The sequence below is a fragment of the Lutra lutra genome, chromosome 5 (genome assembly GCF_902655055.1).
Source record: "Lutra lutra chromosome 5, mLutLut1.2, whole genome shotgun sequence".
NCBI lineage: Eukaryota > Metazoa > Chordata > Mammalia > Carnivora > Mustelidae > Lutra > Lutra lutra.
The window spans coordinates 31,350,727-31,365,926 of record NC_062282.1 but is presented as its reverse complement, the minus strand read 5'-3'; the positions used below and the strand labels follow the sequence as shown (position 1 = coordinate 31,365,926).

The window sequence follows — 15,200 nt, the reverse complement described above, 5'->3', positions numbered from 1 at the left end:
TGTAAATATTTAAATGTTAACTAATGATAGTTTTTTTTCCTGATATAGTAGAGGGAAATCTCACTTTTTATTTTAACATTTAATTTTTTGCGCCCTGCACCCACCTCCTCTCAGAGAAGACAGAGAAGCGAGGTTTCTAGCCAGTAAAATGGGAATCATAGCAACATTCCGGTCATGGGCAGGTAAGTTACTTGTGCTGCTTAATAAGAAAAACTTGATTCATTTTTTCAAATGTTAAATTACTATTGCAGCATCTAATTTAGATGTTAACCTGGTCTTAACTTTGTATGTTATTATTAGAGAGGGATTTGTACAAAATTACTAAAATTGACTATTTGTAAGTCTGTGTGCTAATGATTACCCGGTTGATTAAAAAGTCTTGTTGTGGACATGAGCTTTCCACTTGCCTTAGGTAAATACCTAAATGGAATTGCTGAGTCACAAGGTGGATGGATATATGTTTAGTTTTATAAGAAACTGCCAGACTTTTTCTCAAAATACTTAAACTATTTTATACTCCTATCATCAGCATGTACAAGTTCCAGTTGCTTGCATCCTTTCCAGCATTTCACATTGTCTTACATTTTAGCCATACTAGGGGATGTGTCATGGTATCTAATTGTAAATGTTACTTAGATTTCCATAGTGACTAATGATACTAATATTTTGTATGCGTTTATTGGCTATTCACTTCCTTTGTGACATACTAATGTGCTTTAAATTGTTTGACTTAATTCTCCCACTTAAAATATCAATCTATACAGATTATTTGAATTCTGCCAATTATAGTTTTTTGTGCATTCAATAAATTTTTAAATTATACTTTTTTTTGTTTTTAAGATTTTATTTATTTATTTGACAGAGTGAGATCACAAGTAGGCAGAGAGACAGGCAGAGAGATAAGGCGGGGAAGCAGGCTCCTTGCTGAGCAGAGAGCCCGATGCAGGGCTCCATCCCAGGACCCAGAGATCATGACCTGAGCGTAAGGCAGAGGCTTAACCCACTAAACAACCCAGGCGCCCCTAGAATTATGCTTTTAAAAGACAAATGCCGAACAAATTTTTTCATTTCACTTTAGGTTAAGGAGGTATTAGGTAAGAGAGACAGAACATTGTTCTACTCTCTCTAGTATTCTGACTCTGGGACTCACTCATCAGCAAACAGGAGGAGTACTAGGCAGTCAGATTGATGAACTTTTTTGAGTATGCAACAAATATTTAAATTTAAATGATACAAGATAAAATTTAAATGATAAAATTACTGATGATCTCTAGTCAGTAGGGAAATGTTATTATGATAACCAAATAATAGCATAATTTTGAAGTTATCTGGAAAAATATCACAGATTTTATATTACGAATACATTGCTCTATGTATTTTTTGAAATTTAAATCAGTGATTTTTTTTTCTTTTTTATCCTCTTTAGGTATTATTAATTTGTGTAAACCTGGAAACTCTGGGATCCAGTCTCTAATTGGAGTACTCTGTATACCAAATATGGAAATAAGGGTAGGCAAAAGTTACTCTTACTATTTCATTCCCAGACTTTTAACAGAGGAAATTAATTATAAAAAAACTTAATTCATGTGTTGCTTTTTCCTCATGAATTGTTCGTCTGTATCATAGAGCATTGAAAAAAAATACTTGAATAAAGTTGATCCCTGAGGCTAATACAAATAATTTGAAATAATGATGTTGTTAGGAACTATGACTGAATTAAAAACTGGATTAAAAATACAAAATTAATTATGCTTTATTCATTTAGAAATGCAGACAGAGGAGGGCATTCTCATTGTAAAAGGTTCAAGCAATACAGAAATATATTTAGTAAAAAGTAAATGCAGTATTTATGTATCTTATGCCTTCTAACTTAAGTTTTTATAAAATGAATGGTGGTTTTCATAAAAATTGGGTCGTTAATATTTATATGCTTATTTATTAGATATATTCCTAAATTATTAGTGCATTGTAATTTATACCAAACAGCTAGAAGAAATTGAAATTGGAGGGGAAAATATGAACTCTTCGGTGATTCTTCCTTTTCTACTTAAATGTTTTTAATTGCGCTCAAAAGAATAAAATTTGCCTTTTTCTTGTTTTTCTTTATATGAGCCAAACCTGGAGTTGAAAAATATTAGAAGATGTTAGCTAGGGGTTCCCTGCTTAAAATGTGAACTGAGAAGCCGTTAGACCATGGAAATGGAAGGATATGATTTTAGATGGAAAGATCTATAAGCAGGAAACTAAAGGGTGGGGCCAGTTCACATGATGGCTTGCTTTGCAGGTGGTGAAAGAACATGGTTTTTGGAGTTTGGCCCACTGAGATTTGACTCCTTATTTGAGTCTTTATAGTTCCGTGGCCTTGGGCAAATTACATTTAAATCTCTTTTTCCATATGTACTACAGTGGGGATAATAAAAGATTAATTGAAAAGATTAAGTCGTGTATGTAGTAAGCACACCATAGTTATTTCTTCTCTAGTATAGACCTGAGATGGCAGTTTTCTAAAATAAGGAGTTCTCTTTCTGTTTTTTTCTCTGTGAATAGGACATTTAAAACATCTGTTTTAAATTTTTAAATTTAAATGAAGATCCTTCCATAAAAATAAATGAACTGTATTTATTTGTACTTGCAGCGAGGTCTGCTTGAAGTGCTCTATGATATATTTCGTCTTCCTCTACCTGTTGTGACTGAAGAATTCATAGAAGCATTGCTCAGTGTAGGTAAGTACTGAAGTCCATTTGTATCTGTTCATATACTGTGATTTTTAAAATGGTTTATCTAATACACAGAGTCCCTCAAAGGCAAAATACTGAACTAAATATTGAATACCATTTTCTTACTGCATCATCCTAGCATAATAAATTAATATAAAAATAAAACCTTAAATAAATTTCAAAAAATATGAAATGTTAATTTCTTTACCATCACCCTAAATATTGCAAATGAGCAGTGAAATTTATAGAAAAATGAACAAAGAAAGAAAGAGCAGAGATAAGAAAATGATGTAGTTCTCAAATTAGATTATTTAATCCTTGCTATAGTTGTGTTTTACCCAAATGACTCCGAAGTCCCAAAATGGAGGAAGTTTAGATCTGTGTATATCAATAAATCATTTATTTGCTGTATGCCTTTTCATTTATTTTTTTTAACATTTTTTAAAGATTTTGTTATGTATTTCAGTGGGCAGGGGCAGCAGAGAAGGAGAGAATGTCCAGCAGACTCCTTGCTAAGCCCAGAGCCCCATGTGGGGCTCATTCCCACAACCCCTAGATCATGACCTGAGCCAAAATCGAGAGTTGGACATTTAAACCAACTGAGCCACCCAGGTGCCCCTCAGTCTGTTTTTTTAACCAATTTTGTTTTTTTAACCATTTTACAACATTCTTTATAGCCTGACTAGCCAATGGTTAACTAATGTGTTTTAGTGATTTCTCATTTTCTTGTAACTACCTAATTTTAACTATTTTAGATCCAGGCAGATTCCAAGACAGTTGGAGGCTTTCAGATGGCTTTGTAGCAGCTGAGGCAAAAACTATTCTTCCTCATCGAGCCAGATCCAGGTAGAATTTAGGGAAATAGTTCAAATTTATTATAATTACTGTTTTTTTGGTAAATCATGTAATATACTGAGCAGTTTTTAAACTGTTTCTGTGCTATGTTTATTTCTAGGCCAGACCTTATGGATAATTATTTGGCACTGATACTCTCTGCGTTCATTCGTAATGGGCTTCTAGAGGTAAGACTTACAAACCTTATTTTATTCTATTTTATTTTTAAATTTTCTCTGACAGAATTCTTTCAGAGCAATAAGCATATGTGATGCTTAAATGTGTTCCTATGTACTGTTTTGCAACAGTAATATTTTCTTTATATTTTCAAAGGGTTTGGTTGAAGTGATAACAAACAGTGATGACCATATCTCAGTTAGAGCTACCATCCTTTTAGGAGAGCTTTTACATATGGTAAGTTGAACAACTTCTGATTATGTTTCATACCATTAATGTTTTAATTTATAAAATAATGTTACTTTGTAGTATCTCAAAAAGTAAGTTTGCTTTTTTTGAGTGTTTGTCTTTATGATGCGAAGAACCCTTGATGCCTTGTATCTGTCTATACATACGTGTGTGTGTGTGTGTGTGTGTGTGTGTGTGTGTGTGTGTGTAATGTGTATATATAGTATAGGCTAGTTTTATAAATGGAACATGTAAAAATCAAAAAGTACTGAATATTGATTTTTATACCCACTTTGGATGTTAACATTTTGAGTCTTACAAATCTTAATGTATCTCAAAAAGATTTGTTGCCTAATAAGCAAGAAATTACAAAACTAGATATTACTGCAGTCAGGCAGCAGTGGAATTGATGCAGCAATTAGTGCCTGAATTTTAGAAAACTGAAAAAAATTCTAAGTATAATTCCCTTGTTTGAAAACATTCTCTTTAAACTTGTGAGTTGAGGCTTAGAAGGTGAGTTTTTTGTGTTTGTTTGTTTGGGGGTTGGTTTGCCTTGATTTTATGACGTCAGTAACTTCTGGAAACAAGGCACTTAGGAAGTGATCCAACCATTCTCTACTCCCAGCAAATCAAGCAATGGGAGAACTGATTGTTTGCAAGATAGAATTCCTATTTCTAGGTCACCTGTTTGTTAATAGAATACTAAATAAAAACCATTTTAACTGGTTAAGGAAGAAGTAACCTTGTAGCAGATCTTTTAAAATTACGTTATGATCGTCTCATATTGGCAAAGTACTTTTTTGTTTTTGTTGTTTCAGTTCTCCCCACCTCTAGTATTTTGTTTTGTTTTTTTCCACATCATAGCTGGGTTCTGTGAGTGAGGTAAAGAGAATTAAACAGAGTTTAATGATAACTATTTTATTTACCAACGAATTGTTTAGCCACATGCTCTGTTCTCCTTCAGTCCATCCATGGAAGAATAAGTAATTCTGCAGGTTTTCAGATCTGCCTTTTTTGTTTCTTCAGATTTTATTTACTTGTTAGAGAAAGAGAGCACAAGCAGGGAGAGTGGCAGGCAGAGGGAGAAGCAGGCTCTGCTGAGCCAGGAGCCCGGTGCAGAACTCGATCCGAGGACCCTTTATGACCTGAACCAAAGGCAGACGCTTGACTGACTGAGCCACCCAGGCATCCCTTCAGATCTGATTTTTATTTTTTTAATTGATTAAATTTTTTAAAGATTTGTATTTATTTGTCAGAGCATGCATGCGCACAAGCACAAGCAGAGAGAGAAGCAGGCTCCCCGCCAAGCAAGGAGCCCGATGCCGGACTCCATCCCAGGACCCTGGGATTACCACCTGAGCTGAATGCAGATGCTTAACCGACTGAACCACCTAGGCATCCCTTTTATTTTAGTTCTTAATATATCATTTCCTGTAAGATTATCAATATTTAGAATTACTTGTTCTTTATGAAGGAATCTTTTTTATAAATTTCATTTTTTCCTTCCTCCATGACCAGAATTCTAGATTCCCTTGAAATAAAAAAGCTGTTCATTTTGAATATAGTGGTATTAGTTCATTGCTTGTTATGCTTACATTTTCTGGCTTCCATATTTGATTAATTTACTTATCTTCACTGGTGGAAAGCAGATTGTGTGGTGGGTTTTGTTTGGAAAGTAGGATTAATGTAACATTATAGCACTGGATCTGAGTTTTGATATGTAATCCTTTCAGATCATTTAAGAATTGAGTTTAATTATAACTAAATTCATTTTAAGTTACCACTTAATGTTTAATAAAGGATCTGTAAAATTCAGAATTTTATTAATGTTATATGAGTCTGTATCTTCATTCATTCTCATCCTTACTGAAAGTAGATAAGATAAATTATAAATAAGTATGTATTGGAGAGTGAATCATTAAGTTCATTTCATGAGTAAAAGCTTTAGTATTTTATCTGTGGATAATCTGTTATATAAAATATTCCTATTTGTCACCTCCTAAAAAATACTGTTTCATTTTTTAGGCAAATACAATACTTCCTCATTCACATAGCCATCATTTGCACTGCCTGCCTACCCTAATGAATATGGCTGCATCTTTTGATATTCCCAAGGAAAAGAGACTGTAAGTATCAGAGCTCTAGCAAAGACTGTGCCTGGTATATTTAATACCCATTTAGATGACCTTCTCTTCTTTTTAAAATTCTGTATGTATGTGTATGTGTAGAGTTTGCTTGGAAATGCTTTTTGTGGGGGGAGGGGTAGAATTCTTTTGGGATGCCTTACAGATGAGAGGAAAATTGATAGTATTATTTAATGTAGTCTACAAAGTATTATAGCTTAGTAAAATAAAATCAAATTTTTCTAGCATGTTTCTGGACCAGGACATAAACTCTACCACATCATTAAAAATGGTGTTTGAGAATTTTTTGGACTATTTTATGTTTTGAGTAGCAACTCGGGCTCTTTAATGTCTAAAGTACTTAATAAAGCACAAAGAATAGCAATGTATTCATTTGTATGTGTCTTTAAAAATTTTGGAATTTAGAAACCCATACTATAGGCACTGAAGTAAGCTAAACTTTTAAATCTGAAGGAGATACTGCAAACAGAATTTATAAACGAAAATATGCTAATACAGCTGTAGGTCTGCTGGAATTTCAGTGCTAATAATAAAATATAATTTAAAAGGTAAAGATGGAGAAGCTTGATTAGAAAGTGCTAGTAGGAATCTTTTTCATTTGGTTAAGATTAGTCTAAGCCAGGAGTCTGACTTCCTTCCGTCCTTCCTTCCTTCCTTTCTTTTTTTTTTCTTTAATTCTACCTATTAGAAAAATCTATATATTTAGACTTTTTTGTAGTATTAGTGAAATATAGTTCATTAGCAGTTCAGAACTGTTAATTTTATTGACAGTTACACAGTTCTTAAAAGTTTAGTTAGTTTTATTAATTCAGAAGTACATATGTGGGCTTCACTATAAATAAATAACATTCTTTTAATTTTATCTCTGCCAGTGAATTTATTATTAAATTTATTATTTAATAAAATTAAATGAATTTATTATTTAATAGAATGAATAGAATGAACTTGTATTATAAACTGAGAGTTAACTAGGGATTATCTCAGTTCTAACTCTAGGCTTCCATAAGTAATGGTAGCTTTCAGGGTGTTTTTTTTTTTTTTTTTTTTTTTTTTTTTTAAGTTTATTTATTCAAGCAATCTATCACTGTATTTAGTGTGGGGCTCAAACTGATAAACCCAAGATCAAGAGCTGAATGCCCTACTGACTGAGCCAGCCAGAAGTCCCTTTCAGTTTCATGATGGATAGTAGTTTCATGATGGAAGAATGTGTTTCCCAAAGCCTGGTAGAGCTAACCTCTCTAGGTCAGATTATGGCCATGAATTTCAGGGTTCATCAGGAATTCAAATTTACCTTCAAAATTTCAGTAATAATAGTCTTATAACAGGTTTTTTTGTTTGTTTTTAGCTCAGCAAGCTTTCTTTACCTTCAGTAGTTCCCAATCTGAGCACATCTCAAGGTTTTAAAATTTTAAATCTGATTTGTTTTTACCAGAAGTTCTGGAGTTGAGACTTGATTGCTACCAATTCTTGAAAACTGTGCTTTTATGGACCACAAACAAGGAATTAAAAATGATGTTTAGAAGGATACCATTAACAGTTGCAGATCAGTGTGGGAAAATAGAGACTATACAAACTGATACTGGAATCATCAGTTATCCACACGATGCGGGGAAATGAAATATTCCAGCCTTTTACCATAAGCAAAAATTCCTTTCAGGTGGATTAAGGATTTAAATGTAAAAAGCAAATTTTAAACTTCTCTAAGAAAAGAGAGAAAACTGGGTTCCTTTTAGGAGTTCTTAAAACCAGTATACAAAAAGTGCCCACCACCACAGAAGAAAAGATTAACAAATACATATTTAGTTGGGTCTACATAGTGTTTCTTCATACAAATCAGCAGTGTTCTTGATTTTTTTCTTTGTGGTTCAAATTTGATTAAATAATTTACTTTTTAGTAACAATCTCTAGCCTTGAATTTAAATATTTTACTAATTTACCAAAGTGATCTCTAAAATTATGCTAGCTTTGCTACAGAATTAATTCATTTTATTTTAATTAGGCGAGCCAGTGCAGCCTTGAACTGTTTAAAACGCTTCCATGAAATGAAGAAACGAGGACCTAAACCTTACAGCCTTCATTTAGATCACATTATTCAGAAAGCAATAGCAACCCACCAGAAACGGGATCAGTATCTCCGAGTTCAGAAAGATATATTTGTTCTTAAGGTACTGACGTGAAATGTCGCAGTTTTTAACTTAGTTTCTTAATTTTTAACTGATGGATTTTAATATGCATATACTTGCTTGAGTTAGCAGTTTTATTCATGCTTATGGAATTTCAAATGGCTTTCTAGTTTTATAATGACTAGACTGTTTAGAGCTATGTTTTTATAACTTTTTAAAGTTAAAAAGCCTTGATAATTCATCCTTAAATGAAATTTAAATTGAAATTGAATTTTAAAAATTTGAACTTCGTTTTCTGGATGTGAAGATAATTTGACTTAATTTTCCTAATTACTTTCTGATGATGTTAGGATACAGAGGAAGCCCTTCTAATGAACCTTAGAGATAGCCAAGTCCTTCAACATAAAGAGAATCTTGAATGGAATTGGAATCTTATAGGGACCATTCTTAAGGTAGGACAGACTACTTCTTGGTTATGGCTTCATTGTATTATTCATTGTAATTCATCATAAATTATATTTTGGGAATTGATAAATACATATATGATATAACATATTGTGTTTTTCTAGTGGCCAAATGTAAATCTAAGAAACTATAAAGATGAACAGTTACACAGGTATGTAACAACTGTTTTGCATTTAAATTGAAAGAACTTATATTTGAATTATATTATACCTGATACCCATGAAAAGTAATAATTGGTGTTTTAAAGATACATACAGGAGCACCTGGGTGGCTCAGTGGGTTAAAGCCTCTACCTTCAGCTCAGGTCATGATCTCAGGGTCCTGGGATCGATCCCCACATCAGGCTTTCTTCTTAGCAGGGAGCCTGCTTCCCCTGCCCTCTCTCTCTGCCTGCCCGTCTGCCTACTTGTGATCTCTGTCTGTCAAATAAATAAATTTTAAAAATCTTAAAAAAAAAAAGACACATACATACATTTTAATAATCGGTATTCAGTAGGTACATGTATATACATTTTTGTGTATACTCTAACAACCCAAAAGCATCAGCTAATTCTTTTTCTAGTATTTATATTCTGGTTTTACTTTTGGAACATACGAAGTACTTCAGATGAAAGTTTCTCAAATGGGGGTAATTTCAACAATGTTGTAATCTTAGCCCTAGGCATGAGGATGACATAATAAGGACATCGTGTTACCCTCCTAAAATGATGGCCATTTTTACTGTTCTGTCTCTACTTGCATTTGCATCTGACTTTGGAGGGTTAGCCATTTGTCCTCCTCTTTACATTCATTCCCCTTAACCAAGTTAATGTTCTCCACACCTTTCATAAAACATACTAATGTTCATGGCATACACAGTACTTCAAGCTACTGTGCTGTTCTCTAGTAACCCCATGCATTTTTTACTCATTCTGAGTTTAGACTAATCCACTACCATTAATGATCTCATTCGATGAGAGCGCCTTTACTTCATGTTTCTGAAAAATTTATGTCCTTAACTTTATTATTTGGTTATATTCATCTACTCATGATATTTAACTTAATATCTCTATTCAGTTTATACAAAACATATATAAACTTGGAATAAAGAAGCTTAGCCTCAACTTTCCGTACTGGTTGAAAACAGGGATGAAGTCTCTTTCAGCTTTGTTTCTCCACATTCTGGAATTGGCACCATTATTGGATTGGATGGATTGTAATGCATGAAATTAAATTGAACTGAGTTAAATTAGAAGCTTAGCTTGTAATGTTGAAAGTTATAACATTGAAATATAAATTGTTCATTGCTTCATAAATTCAGTTTCTTAAATTTTACCTGTAGCTTTTGTGCTTGTTTTTTTGCCTAATGGTGAAAAACAGACAGAATTGTAGTATGATTTATTTTGCTTACAATTATCCAGTGTAGGATTATTTTACAGAGTCATGGGACAAAGATTGTCACAAAATACAGTAGAAGAAAATTTATGTTCAGGTGTCTTCTGTCTTCTTCGTATTATCCAAGCCTATCTTCTAGGCTGTTGTTACATCTGCATTTAGTCAGCTAGTGTCTTTGTTCTCTGATATTTCTTTGAGGCATCTCACCATAAAATTCTTATTTTACAAACTATTCTTCACAATAAGGAGGGTTTTTTGTATTTTGTTGTTTTTGCATGTGTGCATGTGGGTGTAATGTACCAAATGTTTTTATTCCTTGCCATTTACTCCAGTGGTTTAAACCCAAGACATATTCAAGACTTTATTATTATCTTAAGCTTTGGTTAATATTTTAAAGTAATTTTCCTTTCTTTTGCTAATTTTATTTTGCTCTTAGGTTTGTACGAAGACTACTTTACTTTTATAAGCCCAGCAGTAAATTATATGCCAACCTGGATCTGGATTTTGCCAAGTCCAAGCAGCTCACAGTTGTGGGTTGCCAGTTTACAGAATTTCTTCTTGAGTCCGAAGAGGTAATAAGCATTTTGAGTATTTTCCAGAGCAAATGTTTTTCACTAAATCTGCCCTCTCCCTTTTATTTCTGAGTATATATAAGTTGTATTTAGAAACATAAGGAATGAGCTCAGATCTAGATTTGAATCCTGACTTTATCATTAGCTATGTGACTTAAGACAGCTTATGTGCCTTAGAGAAGACCTGGTGTTCTCTTTGTAAAATGGGAGATAATATCATCTTCATGCAGGATTGTGTTGAATGAAATTTAAAAGAACATACTTGGTGGTTGGTATCCATTATTAGTAACTTTATCATTATCATTACATTTCTTGGATTTGATTAAAGTTAATTTTCTAATTACAGTCACTAAGTGCTTTTCCAATAATATCACAATGTATTTGCTTTTAGGATGGGCAAGGATACTTAGAAGATCTGGTAAAAGATATTGTTCAGTGGCTCAATGCTTCATCTGGAATGAAACCTGAAAGAAGTCTTCAAAATAATGGTTTATTGACTACCCTTAGTCAACACTACTTTTTATTTATTGGAACACTTTCTTGCCACCCTCATGGAGTCAAAATGCTGGAAAAATGCAGCGTATTTCAATGGTAGTTGTTTCAATATATTCCTGAACTTAATCTTTAATGTAGTTAGAAGTAGCATGCTTCTTATTCCATGTACATATATATTTGTTAAATTCTGTTAAAATCCAAAAAAAATTAGAGTTATCTTGATGCTTTGTTACTCTTTTATGTGATATTTATCATTAAATGCTTTCTTCTAGAAATGCTTGTTTATATTTTCATTCCCCCCCCCTTTTTTTTTTAAGTCTCCTTAATCTCTGTTCCTTGAAAAACCAAGATCACTTACTGAAACTGACCGTTTCTAGCTTGGACTACAGCAGAGATGGATTGGCGAGAGTTATCCTTTCCAAAATCCTTACTGCAGCCACTGATGTGAGTATAACATTAACAGAACTGTATTTTTTATAGCTGTATTTTTTTTATTTTACTTCATAAAATTTAGCCAAGCAAAATTAATTACTAATTCTAAGAATAGGGTATGGGATTTGAGTTTACTTTAAAATAGTAGTTCCTCCATGGGGCACCTGCCTGGGTGGCTCAGTCAGGCAATCGACTGCCTTTGGCTCAGATCAGGATCCCAGGGTCCTGGGATCAAGCCCCATATCAAGTTCCCTGCTCAGTGCGGGGGGACCTGCTTATCCCTTTCCCTCTGCCACTTCCTTCTGCCTGTGCTCTCCTCTCTCTCTGTCAAATAAGTAAATAAAACCTTTAAAAATAATAATAAAAATAAAACAGTAGTTCCTCCAAGGAACCATATACAGTACCCATTTCTTTCTCTAAAGGGGAAGAAGCAGCTAGATTGAAGCAAATATTTTATATACCTAGTACTAAGAAAATATATCAGGGGCTAGACCCTCAATTCCAGTTTTTCTGCTCTTTTCAAATAGCAAAACTGTCCCAAAACAATGTCCAAATAGACTATCCATGAAGTTTGGGTTTTGTTTGTTTTTATATTTTCATTTATCTTTGTAGGCCTGCAGGCTGTATGCAACAAAACATTTAAGAGTATTATTGAGAGCTAATGTTGAATTCTTCAATAATTGGGGCATTGAATTACTAGTTACCCAGCTACATGATAAAAACAAAACGATTTCTTCTGAAGCTCTTGATATTCTTGATGAAGCATGTGAAGACAAGGTGAAGGTTTATTACTTTATAATAAAATACTTGGACATGATTTTTATTGTTATTTTAATTATTAAACTTTATTAAAGTACTGAATTTTAATAGAAAATTATGTGAAATTATAATGTACTTAATATAGGTGTTTTGGAAACAATTTACTATCATTTTGCAATTGTTAATTTGCCTGATAATTACTTTCTTTAGGCCAATCTTCATGCTCTTATTCAGATGAAGCCAGCTTTATCCCACCTTGGAGACAAGGGTTTGCTTCTTCTCCTGAGGTAAATGTTAAGTAAATTTTTCTTGTAGTTATGTTTTTTGTTGTGTTCTCTTTAGCAGTGTATTTTAAAGCTGGATTCAATCCAAACAGGAAACACTTTAAAGAGTTTAGTGTTAACTTCTGAAAGAGGTCTATTTTAGAAACTTAGATATTTTTAATACTGAAACTCTGTCTTTTCATTGTTTTCCTTAATGTTTCTTTTACATTTCTGTGTCTCCTCATGATTTTCATGACATTTTCTTTACTGTGGTTGAATTCATGTGTTTTGCAAGATTATGAAAATTTATTTATATTTGAAATTATAGTAAATAATAGTTGACCTTTTACTGTCAGGATGAAGCTATTTCTAAAGTCTTTTAGCTCTTTAAACATGGTATTGCTTAAGATATTTTTGCTCCTTAAACACTTGTGGTCAGGCTCTGTGTTAAACTATTGTTTTAATTTACAGATTTCTTTCCATCCCAAAAGGATTTTCCTATCTGAATGAAAGGGGTTATGTAGCAAAACAGTTGGAAAAGTGGCACAAGGTAATTTTCTGTTGAGTAAGCTTCAGTTTTATGTCTTAGGAAATAGATCTATGAATTTAGAGGATTTTTTTTATATCCGTGTTTTGAAGCTTAAGAGGTCAAATATTTAAACATTCATATGGGAGGTTGGGGGAGCCAGGTGGTGGGTATTATGGAGGGCACGTATGGCATGGAGCAGTGGGTGTGGTGCATAAACAATGAATTCTGCTACGCTGAAAAGAAATTAATAAAACAAAACAAAACAACAACAACAAAATTTAAACATTCATATGAAGTCATCTTAAATTCTATGTAATTATTTGTGTTTATATTTATCCATTTTTTAAACCACCTTGTTTTATAGCAAACCTACTGATTTTGTGTCCATTCTATTGTAATTTTTCTTTCAGTTTAATTGCTACAGTCTACTGGTTTAATTTTTTAACCTATCATTTCTTTTATTCTTGGGTCCCTTTTGATAGCCGTTTTAAGCTATATCTAAAACAATTTTCTTAAATAAAGGAAGATTATAAAATGATTCTACCAAGCAGATATAATAATCTAATTAAACTTTATTTTAGGATGCTACTTGACATAAATCTGAGAATGTACTTCTTGTTATTAGTAACTTCCTAGCTTTTCTTTAGTTGGTCATCATCGTGATTTTATTTTGTTTGAAGCATTCTTAATTGTCAAAACATCTTAGAAACTCATGCTACCAATACCAAACCCATAACCAATGCTAATGTAAATAATTTTTAGATTTTTCATAATTTCAATCATTGTCTATATTGAACCATATTTCACAAGAAATTCTCATTTTTAAAAAATATTGTAACTATAAAACTAGGCAGAGTGTCTGGGTGGCTCAGTTGGTTAAGCATCTGCCTTCGGCTCAGGTCGTTATCCCAGTGATTGAGCCCCATGTTTGGTTCCCTGCTCGGTGGGGAGCCTGGTTCTTCCTCTTCCTCTTCCCCTGCTTGTGCTTGCTTTCTCTCTCTCTCTCTGAAATAAATAAGTAAAATCTTTAAAAACAAAAACGTGATTTAGGGATTAAGTCTTTTAATAATTAATGAATTGGAGAATTGAAATAAGATGTGATAGTTTTATTTCATAAATAGAAGTTATTTAAACAAATTACCATAGTAAAATCGGTCACCTTATTATACGATTTATAGTATTAGGAAATTGCTTAGCTTATCTAGTATAGTACTTTCAAATAGTAGGTACAAAATAAAACTAACAAAGGCATGTGAATATAAGGAAACACAAAGGAAGGGTTAATGATTCTGCCGTAGGGATTAGAATTAGCAAAAGAAATGTTGGGTGGGCTCAGGAAAGGATATGATATTTGAAATGGTCTTGAGGAGTAGGTAAATAAGTTGGATGAAGGGTATTCAAGGCCGAGGGTGCAGAATAATAAATCTTTATAGATTATTGGAACTTCAGACTTGTGAAGAATGCTATATTCCACGTAGTTGCAGTGAGGCTAAGTGAGGAGTGTCAAGATAAGGCTAGAATGGTAAGTTAGAACTAGATTATAGAAGGCCTTATAAACCACATTATGTCATTAATGTATTTCAATTTAATTGGAAGTGAGGGAATTATAGGTCTTTAAAGAGTAGTCATAATCAGAGCTGTGCTTTAGAAACATGACAGGTTGCAGTGTAGGAGTTCATATTTGATTATCAAAGGTAAAGCCTAGGAATATTGAGACCAGTTAAGAAGAAAGATTTGATAAGAATGTGAACTTCAGGGGCGCCTGGGTGGCTCAGTGGGTTAAGCCTCTGCCTTCGGCCCAGGTCATGATCTCAAGGTCCTGGGATGGCATCGGGCTCTCTGCTCAGCAGGGAGCCTGCTTCTCCCCCTCTCTCTGCCTGCCTCTCTGCCTACTTGTGATCTCTCTCTCTCTGTCAAATAAATAAAATCTTAAAAAAAAAAAAGAATGTGAACTTCAGTGGTGCTGAGATTGGATAGGCAGGGATACATTTTCTGGACATCTTTGAACTAAGATGAACAGGATGTGTGGACAGATTGGATATAATGAATGAAGAGTCCATCTTGACTCTTCAGGTTTCTAATCTCCGT

At 33.2% G+C, this 15,200-nt stretch overlaps 1 protein-coding gene across 9 annotated transcripts in view; it reads left to right on the top strand.

The window, feature by feature from the left end:
• RICTOR (RPTOR independent companion of MTOR complex 2) overlaps positions 1–15,200 on the top strand; it is a 141,424-nt gene that overhangs the window by 89,305 nt on the left and 36,919 nt on the right. For all 9 annotated transcript variants that reach the window (XM_047731256.1, XM_047731250.1, XM_047731251.1 and 6 more), the window contains 16 exons: positions 115–182; positions 1,427–1,509; positions 2,636–2,723; positions 3,473–3,563; positions 3,673–3,739; positions 3,885–3,965; positions 5,982–6,082; positions 8,100–8,265; positions 8,574–8,675; positions 8,793–8,839; positions 10,499–10,634; positions 11,026–11,225; positions 11,447–11,573; positions 12,174–12,338; positions 12,531–12,607; positions 13,055–13,133. In XM_047731256.1, the coding sequence (XP_047587212.1) occupies positions 115–182; positions 1,427–1,509; positions 2,636–2,723; positions 3,473–3,563; positions 3,673–3,739; positions 3,885–3,965; positions 5,982–6,082; positions 8,100–8,265; positions 8,574–8,675; positions 8,793–8,839; positions 10,499–10,634; positions 11,026–11,225; positions 11,447–11,573; positions 12,174–12,338; positions 12,531–12,607; positions 13,055–13,133 (1,678 nt within the window). The remainder of the gene's footprint in view (positions 1–114; positions 183–1,426; positions 1,510–2,635; positions 2,724–3,472; positions 3,564–3,672; positions 3,740–3,884; positions 3,966–5,981; positions 6,083–8,099; positions 8,266–8,573; positions 8,676–8,792; positions 8,840–10,498; positions 10,635–11,025; positions 11,226–11,446; positions 11,574–12,173; positions 12,339–12,530; positions 12,608–13,054; positions 13,134–15,200) is intronic.